A 14,256-nucleotide genomic window follows, 5' to 3' on the forward strand; every position below is an offset into this window, starting at 1 on the left:
GTTTTTAATGAAAAGAGAGTTCTGTTATGTTAACAAGCTACCAAAGTGAGAGCATGAGAAAAACTTGTCAGAAAGGAATAGAGTGGCTTGCTTTCTATTTGTTGATTGTTAACTATTCCAAACTAATAAAAACAGTCATCTTTAAAGACCTAAGAGGCCAAGACTACTATTAATCAGGGGATCCTCTGTTTTGACTGAGGAACTGTCATTTGCAGCCCATTATTGCAAACAACTGCAAACAATTGCAACAGTAAAGACTCCAGGGTTATTGCATATATACAGATGCAATCTAAAATTAGCAGCATAAAAAAGATATCTAAAACCAAACTTTAAAGAGCTACCATTGCAACTAGTTTTTTCACTAATTAAAGTAAACAATCCTGGAGTTCTTAGTGAGAATAATTTCATCAAAATTAAATCTCATTTTACAAAAGATACATATTTCTTGACATATACAGGGCTTATTTGTTATTATTATTAGCCAATTCCAGTAAAGAAGTCTTTAAAATCTCCACTTCAATTTTTCTAACCTTATTTCCTAGTTTTACCATTTTAGTTTCAGCACATACCTTGATTTAATACCCTAGACCAACCTGTACAGTGACCCCAAATCTCAATATCTAACATTTCAGTCTAAGCATATTGTCTCATGACAGTAACTCATTCCACATTTAATGAGAAGATACATTCTAAGCATTTAAAACAGATTAAAAGAAGGCTTTATAGGCTTCCTTAAAAAGTAGTTTTGAGGGAGTTTTGACCACATGACTTTCAGAATACAATATTTTAAAACTCCAGAGAACACAGAGATACAAAGCTTTAACTTGTGCCATTTCTGTTTTGAGACTAAAGCTCCATCAGTATTTTGAGCAATGAGCAAAGTTTCACTCCAGTTTTGAGTCAGATGCATGTGCTGCTGTTTCCCTACAGACTGCCTCATCTGAAAGCTAAAAGTACCAAATTCCTGTGACTATTGCACCAAAACTTGGCTATCATTTGCCTCCTCTGCAGGAATCCACTGTTTCCAATCCATATCTCATTCCCAAATCATCAACACTTTCAGCACTTGGAGAAAACCCACAGCAAAAGGAGCAGACCCAGCAAACCAGCATTGTTACAAAACGTCCAAAGCATTGAGACCATATATACGTACAAAACACACACATTTCACCCTACACATGTTCAACTCCAACTGTAGTCAGCTGGATTTAGTTGACTACTTAGAAGCTTTGCTAAGTTAATTCTACTTGTGCTTGGCTTCGTATGAGCGTTTACCAAAGGTTTAACTACTTAGCTGGCATTCAATCACAAAATCTTTACTACCTCTGAAAACTAAGTCAATCTTTTGCCAGAGGCTTCAGATGCTGCTTCTTCTAATTCTGTCAAAATCTCCACCCACTCCAGAAATAGAAAAAAGCCAAGGATGATTAAGGAGATAATCATCCAGCTTGTACTTAGTGCAACACTAGGAAAAGCAAGATTAAACTTGGCTAAGAATTCTTCCTTGTAACAGAAAGGGTATAAAAATACTAATACCATTTTAATATTGCAATTAATAATGTCTTCATTGACCAAAGAGTGTGCTTCTATTAAAATTGCAGCATTTTATATATTCAAGAAGCTACATATCATTTATCTAAATTAGTAGTCCAGTAGTCCCTTTTTGAATGAAAATGAAGCCCAACATTATTCTCATTAATATGCAGAGCTTTACAAACTTTATGATGTTCAAGATTAATGTGTTTCAGGAAAGTGACTGAAGAGACAGTCTGTTGCATTTTGCCAGTTACCCATAAACACTGAACTTACTCTTTGGCACACTTAACTTTTCAATAAGAAGACTAGGTTTCTGGTTAGCCGTGGCTACTTAATCAAGCAAATTTGAGTAGTAAATTAAACTGTACACATATTACAAAATGTTAACATTAGTTAAAGCTTTGCAAGTAAGTTACAAGTGGAAAAAAAGACATAACTAAAGCTTAGTGCCTACAGTATCTGTGAGGACAATAAAATAGCTACAGGCATATAAATATGGATGGACACCAGATTCTGGAGCAGTTATCTCCAAGTACAGCAGAAGACAGGCACCCAGCAAGGGCACAGAAAGTTGTACATAGCGGGCATCACTGTTGTCTAATTAAAGAACCCACAGTGAAACAACATGGCCTACTGAGTTATTAGAAATCTTGATCCTTCACTGATCCAAGGGCCCAGAATTTCTGGAAGTCTCTATTTAGATGATACCACCAACTGATTTTTATACCCTACACACATATCAGGGCTCTGAGAAAGAGTTGGAAACATCTGCTTATGTAGTACACACATTTCCTAAAAACATCTCTTCAAAATATACTACCACAGGTGTTTGATATCAGATTTCTGGTGCTGCATACATCATGTTCTACAAAACGTCTGCATCATCCATTACCTTACATCATCATTAAAAAGGAAATACCGTAAAAGCAAGTTAACTACAGTATAAGCCTTTGCATTTAATTTTAAATTTCATAGAATATTTTCAGACCTTAAGGTGTTCTGCACAGCAGTGACCTCAGTGTCCACTGCTGCTTGCAGTGTGAGCACCTTCAGCCTAGTGGTAACTTTCTGAACATGTACTTTGACTCTTTTACAAATTCCAACTTAAAATACTCATCTAATACAGTTTTCCAAGATTGTCTAAGTGGTATTGAGTTTGTTTTTAAAGATTTAAAAGTGATTCAGATAAGGTAAAAAGTTTAATGTCTCTTCTGTAAGGGGTGGGGAGAAATCAAACTTGTTGCCCAACTGAAATTACACCTATTTGTGGCAAGGAAATTAAAAATGTGTGTTTCTTAGGTACTTATTTTAGTATTCTCTTGTTTTCCTAACAACAAAATTTTCTTATCAGGTAGTTTCTCATCTTCAAGTACTCACAACAAGTATTAATGACAACTGTCATAGGTGCTGTTTTTTAAAGACTCCATTCTTTCAAACTGCATCTTTCCCTCAAAAATCAAAAAATCAGCCTTGAATTGTTTGTTAAAAGAGGTCCTATTTAACATTATACTTCTAGAACTTTGCTTTGCAATACCTTTCAAAAATCAAAATTTTATTTTCTATAAACAAAACCTTCTATTTCATAAAGTAGGAGCAAGCTTCATAATTCTTAGCATAAAAAAGCAGCCAAACTTTAATTTCCATGTTAATGGTTTCAATATTGAATAATTCTGGAAATTATTTTGTAATACCGGTATATTAAAGCTGATACCTCCCAAACTCATCTTTATCATTAAAGTACATTTGAAAAACACTTATATAAACATGTACATAAAGTATTCACCATACAGTCACAGAGACTGATCACACTTTACTTACCACTTACGATCATTGTACATTCTATTAATTCTGTCCCATTCTGCATTCAGCTGGGTTAGTGCATCTCCTATTTGTATTGCTTCAGGTCCAGATGCTTCCAATATAACATCAGGCTGCTTTTCATGTATTACTGCAATTTGATCCCCAAGTTTATCTAAAATATCTTTTATGTTCTGCAAGCACAGTAATGGCACAAACTATTAGTAAAGTCAACACCAGAAGGAAATAAAAGAAAAATGCCAAAAAATAATATTTTCAAATTTTTTTTCCAAAAATCAGTGTCTGCGATAAGACCATGACCACCAGTATCAGCATTTTACAGTTTTAATCAGTTTTAGCAACTGAACTGAATAGTTCATCACACCCTTTTAAGCATGTGTCCCTTTCAGGTTTTTATGAAAAGGATGAATCCAATTTGTTCCTAAGATAAAGGTGCACACCATACTTCTCAAAACAACAGTATCTTCATCATTAAACAAATCTGCTCATGTCATGAAGATGCTGTAAATACTCTTTCCCCATGTAAAAAAATGGACCACAAAAGGCAACTTCATCATGCTTCATCTAACCTCCCATATGCACAGAACTGCAAAAGCATAAGGCTGCATAAAGGTTTTAGATTTAAATGACAAAGTTAAAGGAATCAATTTCAAATACCATTGAACTATGACGTGAAAATTCCTTTAAACCAGATACTGTTGTAAGACTGCCTTGGTATTCTGAAGACAAACAGTCCATGCAGATAGTGGAATTTACTTATCTTTTTGAATTTAAAACAGTAATGCTTCTAAAAATTCTATGCTCTGCTATTTGCTATTTCTGAAAACATCCTGAGAATATACCAAAACTTCAAAATCAGATGAGACGCCTGCACCAAAATGAAGTATTTTAAACCCATCTTAACATAAACACTCCTAACAGTACTCAAGGCAGCACCGAAGCAGTGTAAGCAGGGACAAGAAAATTTCATCAACAAAATAAAAAAGGGCTGCCCCCTTTGTCAAAGGCTGGCACCATTCATATATTTGCTTTTATAAAATATGTAAAAAAAAAAAAAAAAAAACAAAAAAAAAAAAAAAAAAAACCAAAAAACCACACCCACAAAAACACATGAGAAATGGAAGCATGTACACAGCAGAAAGAAAAGCATGTCAGGAAAGTAGACTGGAAATCTGAAAAGTTTTTAAAGGACCTATGTAGCAGCTGCAGAAACAGCTAATCTAGCTCTTGGTGGGAGGCAAAGCCTGACTGCATTTCAGATATGACACATGGACCCAGCTATGATTCCCAGTCCAGAAAGGTACACCTACACTGCACCATGCCCCATGTAATTTCCACCTCCAATGGATGTTTTCTGAGGGAATTTGTTTCACATTCTTTTGCATGCTAAGAATTAACCAGGACTCAGACTTCTCCACAGTCAGCTCATATTTGACAGCAGGATTCAGTATTTTCAAACATAATCACTTCATCTCCTTTTGAAAAAGGCCAGGTCCTTAACTATTTCCTATTAATCACACAGGTAAATCCACTGGCTGACACTAAGAAGGGGGAGCTTAAAACCGAAAGAATATTGCTGTTTTGATCATCAGAACAGGTACCATCATCTTGTGGCATCATACACAGCTTCATAAAACCTTCAGTCACCTTTCTCCTGTTCCTATTTGAGCAATTGTTTTTCACATGACCTAAGAACAGTAGCTGTATTTAAGCTATCAAGCAGGAATAAGGAGATTGGCGTTAACATTTCTCTAAGTGTCATGTAGGCTATGATGAAAAACACAGGTGTCTACAACAAATTAAACCCTATTCCCTCAACCTCCCACACAGCTACATTTTGTATCTAGACTATGCATAAAAAAAAGTTAGCCAAAAGAACTGTCATTTTTTATTTTTCAGTGCATATTGATCCTGTATACACCAAGCAAAACCATAAATATAGCAATACAGTTGTAAAAGTGCTGGTCTTTCCTCTAATTCCATTCTGAATATAATGCTTAGGCATGCAGTACCTTCAGTGCATCTTCCTGAGCCGAAAAATCCTCATAGATGCCAGTATTCAGCTCTGGTGCATTCAGCAGCAGTTCAACATCAGCCATGGCCAGCAGAACTTTGTTGATTTCAACCAAGTACTCAGCTGAGAAAGGCAAGGTCCTAATTCCTTTAGCAAATTGGCCTTTTAACCTCTGCTGGACAGGGATTGCCTAAAAACACAAAAATTCGTTTTATATTTCAAACAGCAATCAATTTTATGAAAAGATCCTAAATCAATAAACTATATTCAGAATAATTATTTTTCTAAACTAGAAGAGAAAACAAAAGCCTTTTCAGCAAGATTACATAAATTCAGAAAGCTGCAAGTCCTGCACAGGACAGTTTCTTTATTTTAAAAGTTAGAAAATAGATGCCATGCCTCAAAAAGACTCTGTATTATTCTTGATTAAAACTCCAAGCCATGGGAAGGGTACCACTTGTCTAAGACACATACCACTGTGTCCTGTGTATGGTTGTCCTGTGGAAGAAAAGGGCCCCCGTTCCTAAGAAATCAGTCTGTGCAACTTAAAGTATGTTTTCCCTAGCAATATGAAACAAGTCAAGGTAAGAAAAAAACACCAGGATGTTTTCTACAGCACAGCCATTTGCAACATCTTCACAAGGTGTTTTCTCTAACTCCCAATCATTCCAAAAGTCCCACTCTCACACAGATGATAAGACTTAAGAATCAAGACTTCACCCACATGAATAGGTCACTGGGCTTTACTATGTTTCTACTTCCCACACACTGCTTTGTCTCTCGTTAGAAAAAACTTGCACAAGATTTAAAACGCGCTTGTTGGCACACAGCAAACCTGTTTTGTACTTGTGCACTGACATGTTCTGACACTTTCTGCTTTCCCAGTAACACCACCCTGGGCCAGGTTACTCTTTTCTGCTAAGCAGTGAATTCCTCCTGATGCTGCTCCTCCAGAGTATACCTCCTTGCTAATCTCCTCCACCCGCCTCCCATCACTGAGATGCTTCCTCCTCTCATAACCCTGATTCTTAAAGGTGAACATATATAAGTGCTATAAACACATTAGTGCTTTAGTACAGCAGAGTTTTAATTGTTCAGCTGTTCTCTACCTTGCATTACAGACTAGAAGCTTCTAAAATGCAGCAAAATATGCTAAAAAATAGGAGTTTTACGTAACTCTCCCACAGTTACCTGACAAATACCTAAATATCACAGAAGATGGTTTTGGTTGCTTGGTTCTGGTTTTTTTTTTGGGGGGGGGGGGGTTGTTTGTTTTTTTAATTAAGGAAAATAAAACTTCAGGTAAGCAAACTCTTTTCACAGAATCAGAATGGTGTAGGCTGGAAAGGGACCATGAAGATCATCTCATTCCAACCCCCCTGCCATGGGCAGAGACAACTTCCACTACATCAGGTTGCACAAAACCTCATCAAACCTAGACTAGAACACTTCCAGAGATACAGAATGCACAGCTTCTCTGGGCAACCTGTTCCAGTGCCTCACCCTCACAGTGAAGAATTCCTCCCTCATGTCTAATCTAAACCTACCCTCTTACAGATTAAAGCCATTGCCCCCTTGTTTCATTCCTCCATGCCTATGTAAAAAGTCCCCTCCAGCTTTCCTGTAGGTACTGGGAGGCTGCTATAAGAACCTCCCCAGAGCTGCCTCTTCTCCAGGTTACAAGACATCTCTCAGTCTGTCTTTATAGGAGCAGTGCTTCAGTCCTCTCACACTTTTTCTTAAGCGTACACAAACAAAAAGTCAATCTAAGGTTATTTAAGAGGAAATCTGACTGGATGACTTAATAGTCCTTTTTTATTTTAATTTCAGTGTTGATTAGAGCATGCTCAATAAATATAAAACAAATGATTGGGGGAATAAAGAGAATACTGGGTTATTACTGAACATTCTATAAATAAGGCCTCTCAATAACTGCTAAAAATGCTTTTAATTTGGAGTTCAAATAAAAAATTATTTACTCCTATACTCAGCATACTGTTAAACATGCAATTCAGAATTCAGTTTCAGATTCTTTTCCTTCTCTCCTTTTACACTGAAATATATTTTGAAACAAAATCTATGAATGATTTAACTTAAGAAGATTTTCTGACTTGCTTCCAAGTGGATTTTAGAAAATACTGCCCTAGACATTGACATAAAATAATTTGCCTCCTTGGATGTTTAACTATGTAAGCCAGTTTTTAAATCTCAAAATATTTCAGAGCCAGTTTTCTAAAAAAAAAATTCCCAAAGCTTGTGTCCATTTAATTAATGCAACCAGCAAAAAATTGTTCATATTTGAGTAATCCAGTATCTTTCCTATAAAAAGCATGCTGGAAAAACAAGTAAGCTTTCTTTATTACAGAAATAATACTTCAAGAGCCTTCAAGATGATGTCTGCATCCGTTTACAGGAAGAAATGCACTGTGCCTGCAACTGCACATTCACTTACCATCTGCAAAATTACCATTATCACTTCAAAACAGATTCCTAAACCCTGGAGAATTCTCTCAGGAATTTAGGCAACTAATTACCTCTGCAATTTAAGTTTTCGTTTTTTCCTTTCCCTCATTTTGAACAAAGGCAGAATTGTCCAATTTAAATAAGTACTACAGCACTGTTAGAAAAGAAGGACCTCTAGGAGATGCAAACTTCCAGTGAAGGCTTTTCTTGCTAATGGATCTGTGGCAAAACAAGGCTTACTCAAAAGTACCTACTATGCAGAAGGGTTACCAATATTTCAGAGATATTTTAACTCCATAATCCCTAGAAGCATAAATGATGAGGAATATTTATGATCCAGCTACTTCCAGCAAATCAATATATAGATATGACCTTCAAGCACCATAAATAAGTCCTCTCCTCCACACTTGCCTATAAAAGCATAAATAAAGTATTACATAAAAGCTCAATTGAAGTCTACTCCCCAGCTCAGCAGCTGAAATCTTCCTTTCCCTCCCTACTTTGTTCACATCAAACTGCAGTTTCTCTTTCTCTGCTCACTACAGCTTCCTTATATCAAGGTGAGGGCTTGAGCTACCTGCACACCAGAGGGTCAGGAATTCATTTAGTGCTTCTCAGTCCTGAACTGCAATGAGCAGCAAGCACTGCAATTTTCAAGTCTGGTGGCTCCAAGAAAATTCTGGAGCAGCAATGATTATCTAAAATGATATTTGGGAAGACTATTTCTCCCTTTAGCAATGTTATGGTCTCACACCATTTTTGGTGTTCAAGACTGATTAGTAGAGCCAGCGAAAGAACAAGCCATAAAAGTAAAATAACGCCACTTGAGACAAGCTGCCTTAGCACTCAAATATCAGAAATTCAGAGGAACAGGCACATGAAGCAAAAGCAGCAGTTTGGGTTTTCAAGTTTCACACCAGTAATGGAAACTGCTGTGGTCCCTTTCTGACAGTCTAGCTGACATGAGCAAGGATAATGTTTCTCCATCAACAGTCTATTGTAACTGTTACGGTAATCCGTATTAACATGACATTCTGCATTCAGCAACCAGATTCACTAATCCAGGAATGGATCTAGCAGTGACAGGGATTAGCTGCAGTATACCCCTTTAAGAAAAGGGCTTTACAGGAAACAAAGTATCTTCCTTAGCAAAGGACAGTGAGAGGAACAGCAACAAGCAGGACTGGTCTGAGGCATGACTGAACCGCCCCAATTAGCAGAAAGCCATGCAGGTGCACCATTTTTCCATTTCTGTCCAGTAATTGATTCATTCAAAGCATCTGATGGTCAAGCAGAAAAACTGAATAATGTTGTTACTTTAAATACACATTCCCTTCAAAAAAATTCCACGGCATCAGCCAGGTCCCAAGAAGCTTATGTCACCAGAAAAGACTGCTGGAGACCCAACAGAGCAGTCAGATGTCAGACTGCTCTAGAGACCCCAGGCCCTCTCTGCTGCCCCGCTCTGCATGGGAGCCTTATCATGTGAAAGCCAGACCAGTCTTTATAAAGAGCAGCAGATGTAGAATTGATACTGAATGGCCTGTGTGAGGAAGGACAGCACACCATCTATCAGGGGCAGCTGAAGCCACACAGCACTAGCTGTGAACGAAGAGTGCCACATTACGAATTTGTGGGGCGAGCCTCACAGGGAGCCAGAGCATGTTACCCCTGCCTCCAAGGTTATTGGTTCCGGGTTAAAAAAGTTACAGAGCAGTCAAAAAGATTGATAGATGTTAATTACAAAGCTTTATACGCACAAATTGAAGAGTCCTTGACAGATTACCTAGCACTCAAGCTTGTTCAAGAAATTACAAGGTTCTTCACTGTTATGGCCTAAAATATTAATGTAATTTCCACAAAAACACAAAGTCTTTTTAAGGATGGAGAGGAGAAGTAAAAGCGATTCAAAAAACATGAACAAAAAAATATCCACAAAGCCACAACAAAAGCAATCAAAAATATCTCTATCCTCAACAATTAAGACATACAACTTTCTGGGCAGTAAGTTTTATCAGACCCTGATATCACTTGCAAAATTCTTTGTCAAGACCCACACACATTATCAGAAATACTTCAACCTTTGTCTGTTTTATTAATATTTATTGTGTACACTAATATCCATTACATGAGGGCAGTTATCCCTCTCTAAGCACTTGAGACAGGAAAAGACAGCGGAATAGTTACAATACTCTGACCACAGGATGCAGAGGCACTGGATTTAAGCCTCAAACAAGGCTTTTATCATACCTGCACCAAACTGATATTAAATCAGGCTGTTTGAGTTTTTAGAAAGGGTTAAGTGTAACCCTCATGGATGGAGACTGGTAAGACAAACAGTCCTGAATCAGGCCCACTGCCCAGATCACAGTCTATGATTTACTAGCATACGCTGATAATTTCCTAACAAAAAATGAATGCTGTCATTCTGAAGCAGTTCTTTCCACAGAGGTGTGCCAAGAAGATCACTAGACTAGATTAAACTCTAGTGTATGAATCTCCGAAGTTCATACACACCATTAACTGTTTGCTCTAAGAAACAGAAGCCTCATTTACCTGCAATTTTTGTTCATCCTCCACACCTTGCAGCCCTGACAGACGCTCCTCAGCCTCATTCAGCCACTTCATTAGACTATCATGTTCCTTCTTATACTGGGAAAACACTGGAGAGAGTTCCACCGACTGCCTCCTTTGAAATGACCTGCACTCCTACAATCCAGTGTGTTAGGAAAATATGGTGTAAAAAGAGGGAAGTAGTGAACAGAATAGGTCTTCCTTATTTGAAAAACAAAAATACTTGAGGGATTCATTTAAAGCAGCAAATTCCAAAATATGCAAAGTATTAATTTATTTTTGTAATAGCTATATTCTTTCTATCTGTAAAGTCAGCCTGAGGGTCTTGCCCTGCACCTTTGAACTACACCTCAGCTTGCCAACTCTAGCATGATTCAAACAGGTGAGTTAAAAAGGGCATCTTTGTTCTAAACAAAACCATTTTTAACACAGCATGTGTACACAAGCACCACAGCATGCTGCAGTCTACGGTTACTGCTAAAACCCTCTATAGGAAGGAAGAGGAATTTAGGAGCAGGCTCAATCACAGAAAGGGCTTATGCTGAGAGGTCGATACGTTTGTGTACGTGTGTATACAGTCACTCTTCACACAGCCTGGTGGTGGAGATAAACCTCTGTTCAAGGGCCAGCAAAGACAGGTGGAAAAAATGCCCAACCCAATGCACCTATCTGGGTAAATACACAGGGTGGCCCTCTGTGAAGCTGTGAAAAGGACTATAAAAATCAGAACCATTCCCTCAAAACGTAGAAATGGGAAAATTCATATTTTGGAATTGCAAAGATTCAGAGAGTCAGATTGTGTGTACATACATTTAACTCTCTCCCAGAGAATCATGTATGCTGAAAAAGTCACAAGTTATAAACTATGGATTACAGGTTGTAAGTGGGATACTAAAGGGAAAATTGATAAATGAGCTATAGTAACTATCATAACTGTACCTGCACACTGTTGTACTTTTTCTGCAGAAGCAACAACTGTAGGCGGATCTTCTCTCTCCTATGGTCCTCCATAGGCTGCTGGAGCAACTCCCCTCCTCTCTGCAGAACTTCTTCAATCTGAGCTCTTTCTTGATCCAGCTAAAATTACACAAATCTCTATTATCTACAGAAATTAATTTTAGAAACATTAGCTGCTCAGATATTAACAGCAGTTGTACCAAGCTTTTGTTTTATTATCCAAACGGGAACCAAACAAATTCAAGCAGAGATTCTCCTCTACAACTACCAGATCATAAAATCCAACTTGCTCATTCCATAAACTTTATAAAGAGATGTACTGAAGGAAATTTAATGAGCCAGCAGTATGCAGTCACATCAATAGGGTATTATGACTTTAGCACCATTTCTATTTTAGACATTCCTTGACAATAACAAGCAAACTCAGAGCACAACAGCACAAAACCAAAAATTCAATAAACAGAAAAACAGTGTAAAAGGAAGACTATGTTCCACAACAATAGCACCTTCTAGAGAAATCTTTTTAAATTTTCATTCTGTAATATACATGGCATTTTCCATAGACCCATATCCAGCTTTCCAGCTCAGTTTATAGTATTTGAGCTGCTCAAACGGAAGGCAGATAGAGTGGTCTGACAGGAATTTACCCAATTTTGTAGGCAACAAGGCTATAGTGGACAAGATGCTAACAAAACTATGGCAGTTTTATATGGGTGAATAGCAGAGTCTAGATAAAAATCTAGAAGATATATTTTGTTCAAAGCTTTTATTTGGACTTCCAACATAGAGCCACATTACAAGACTCTTACTTGCACCTTACCTTGCAAGCATCCTCTGACCTGGCCTATGCACTGTGATTCATTATCATACCAGTTCATATTTATCATACCAGTTTAAGTTTGAACCTCATTCAAACATCATTCAAATACAGGAAGCATTCCTTACAAAGAGCTAGTTTGAGTAGGAGAAAGAAGATAGATAAATAAAAGTCAGTTCACCACCTGTATTCAATAAAATCGTGATGAAAGTACCAACTGAAGTAAGATTAGTTACTCTCAGCACAACAGCCAAGGGGCAACAGCTATGGGAAAAGTATTGGAAAATTGTGCAGGGTATCCAATAACCTAGTAGTTCCCTTCTTTTTCTAAACTTAACCTAAAGACATTTTCTGAGAATTCTCCATCAAAGTCTGGAGCAATGCAACCTGGGAACAAAATAGAAAGTTATTTATTCAATATTTGTTCCATTGCTTACAAACCTTTTCATCTTCCCCACTCAATTCCAGATGCCTTTCCACAACTTTTAACATATTCTGTATGTCACTCTCAAACTTGTCCAGGTCTAGAAAAGCCACCCCAGCTTCACGGGGCTCTGACATGACAGGAAGTCGTTCTTGTCCAACAAGCATCTGCCAAGCAAAATAAAACATTAGTCAAGCTGAAAGTTTCAGCTGCCCCACACAATCCTCCATGAACAGGTCTATCATTTTGCAGGACCATTAGATATCAGTATAAATCAGAATTGTAAGAGTTGTTTGATCTGAGAGATAGCTTGAACACACTTGGTAGTTATTACCAAGTTTCTACCTTCAAACTTCAATCTGAGTTTTTTGTTCTCAAAATAAATGAAAAATCTCCACTCACATTAGCTTACAGTATTGTTTTGTAGCTCACAAATAGGTACTGCAATATATACAATTTTCTGAACAGTTATTTGTAAATTTTCCCATGAAACACAAGTCATCACCTGCTACTCAGGTTAAAAAAAGCAGCTGGTCTAAATATCAGTCTATTTTTCACATATAAATATCTACACTTAGAAGAGAACTCAAAAGCAGCAAAGTGCTGTTCTGATAAACAGTGATTTATCCACTACAGCCAGTTGCCATCTTCTTGGCACAGACCTCCCAAGCAAGCTCTGGGGCTCGTTCATCCTCACCTTGGCACTTTTGATGTGCTGAGAGACCTTCTCAAAGTTACGGTTGAGTTCTGCGAGTTTGGGTTCAACAAGTTCCCGGCAGGACACTCCCCGGCCATTCATTAAGATGACAGCCTGGTCACGTACGTTATCCACTCGGAGACTGACATCATCTAATTCAGATGTTAAACGCTAAGAAGTGACAGAGAATGGAAATGGTTACCTCCTAGGCAAGGAGTGAAAAATACAACATCTAAAAATAAACAGGAAGCAAATTTGACATCATTCACAGTCCATGAGTTGACTGGAAACGTTTTGACAGATAACACAGTATTTCCCACCTTCACAGTTTCCTCCTTTTGGCTAGCTGACTTTTTCTCAATTTCATCCAGTAAGGCTTCAGCCTGATACAACCAAGTACTTATGTGGGCAACATTTTCATCAAAAATTTCCAGCTGGCCCTGATGATTCTGGAAAAAGATGAGAAAATGAGAAACTTCTAAAAATCCAGCCAAAAAATCCCAACATAAAGAAAAACGAACACAAAAAAAGCCCCTGCACACCAAAAAAACCCCCACAAACTAAAAACAAAATCAAATAAATCAACCCTGTCAAAATCATATGGAGATCGATAAAATGGTGCTATGGACACACTTTGGAATGAAACACTGAAACTTAGATTGTACCTTTCATCTTCAACAGTATTTACAAAAATTCCATTTTCATTCTAGACTCTTTGATAATATCATTTCTAATTCACAGAAAGGGAAATAGAAGTAGCTGAGGCAGTTTGTACAACTAAAGATAGACAATGTATTACAACATTACAGCCAGATCATAATATGTCAGTCAACCAAAAACTCCACAATTTTTTCTATCAGCATTAGCAGGTACAACAGTATGCACTATGTGTGGTTGTTGGGGTTTTTTAAATTGGAAGGGAATTATGTCAAACTTACAAATTACAGCAATCAAAT

At 37.4% G+C, this 14,256-nt stretch overlaps 1 protein-coding gene across 6 annotated transcripts in view; it reads right to left on the bottom strand.

Annotated features, from left to right (window-relative positions):
• Positions 1-14,256, bottom strand: part of UTRN (utrophin) — a 349,507-nt gene that overhangs the window by 213,628 nt on the left and 121,623 nt on the right. For 5 of the 6 annotated variants that reach the window (XM_066178907.1, XM_066178906.1, XM_066178909.1 and 2 more), the window contains 7 exons: positions 13,621-13,749; positions 13,301-13,471; positions 12,621-12,770; positions 11,345-11,482; positions 10,388-10,540; positions 5,367-5,558; positions 3,355-3,527 (listed from right to left, as the gene is read on the bottom strand). In XM_066178907.1, coding sequence (XP_066035004.1) covers positions 3,355-3,527; positions 5,367-5,558; positions 10,388-10,540; positions 11,345-11,482; positions 12,621-12,770; positions 13,301-13,471; positions 13,621-13,749 — 1,106 coding nt within the window. The remainder of the gene's footprint in view (positions 1-3,354; positions 3,528-5,366; positions 5,559-10,387; positions 10,541-11,344; positions 11,483-12,620; positions 12,771-13,300; positions 13,472-13,620; positions 13,750-14,256) is intronic. The other variant, XM_066178908.1, reaches the window with a different exon arrangement.

This window comes from Chamaea fasciata, unplaced genomic scaffold, assembly GCF_029207755.1.
Source record: "Chamaea fasciata isolate MVZ Bird 193981 ecotype frontalis unplaced genomic scaffold, bChaFas1.0.hap1 SCAF_3, whole genome shotgun sequence".
Lineage (NCBI taxonomy): Eukaryota > Metazoa > Chordata > Aves > Passeriformes > Sylviidae > Chamaea > Chamaea fasciata.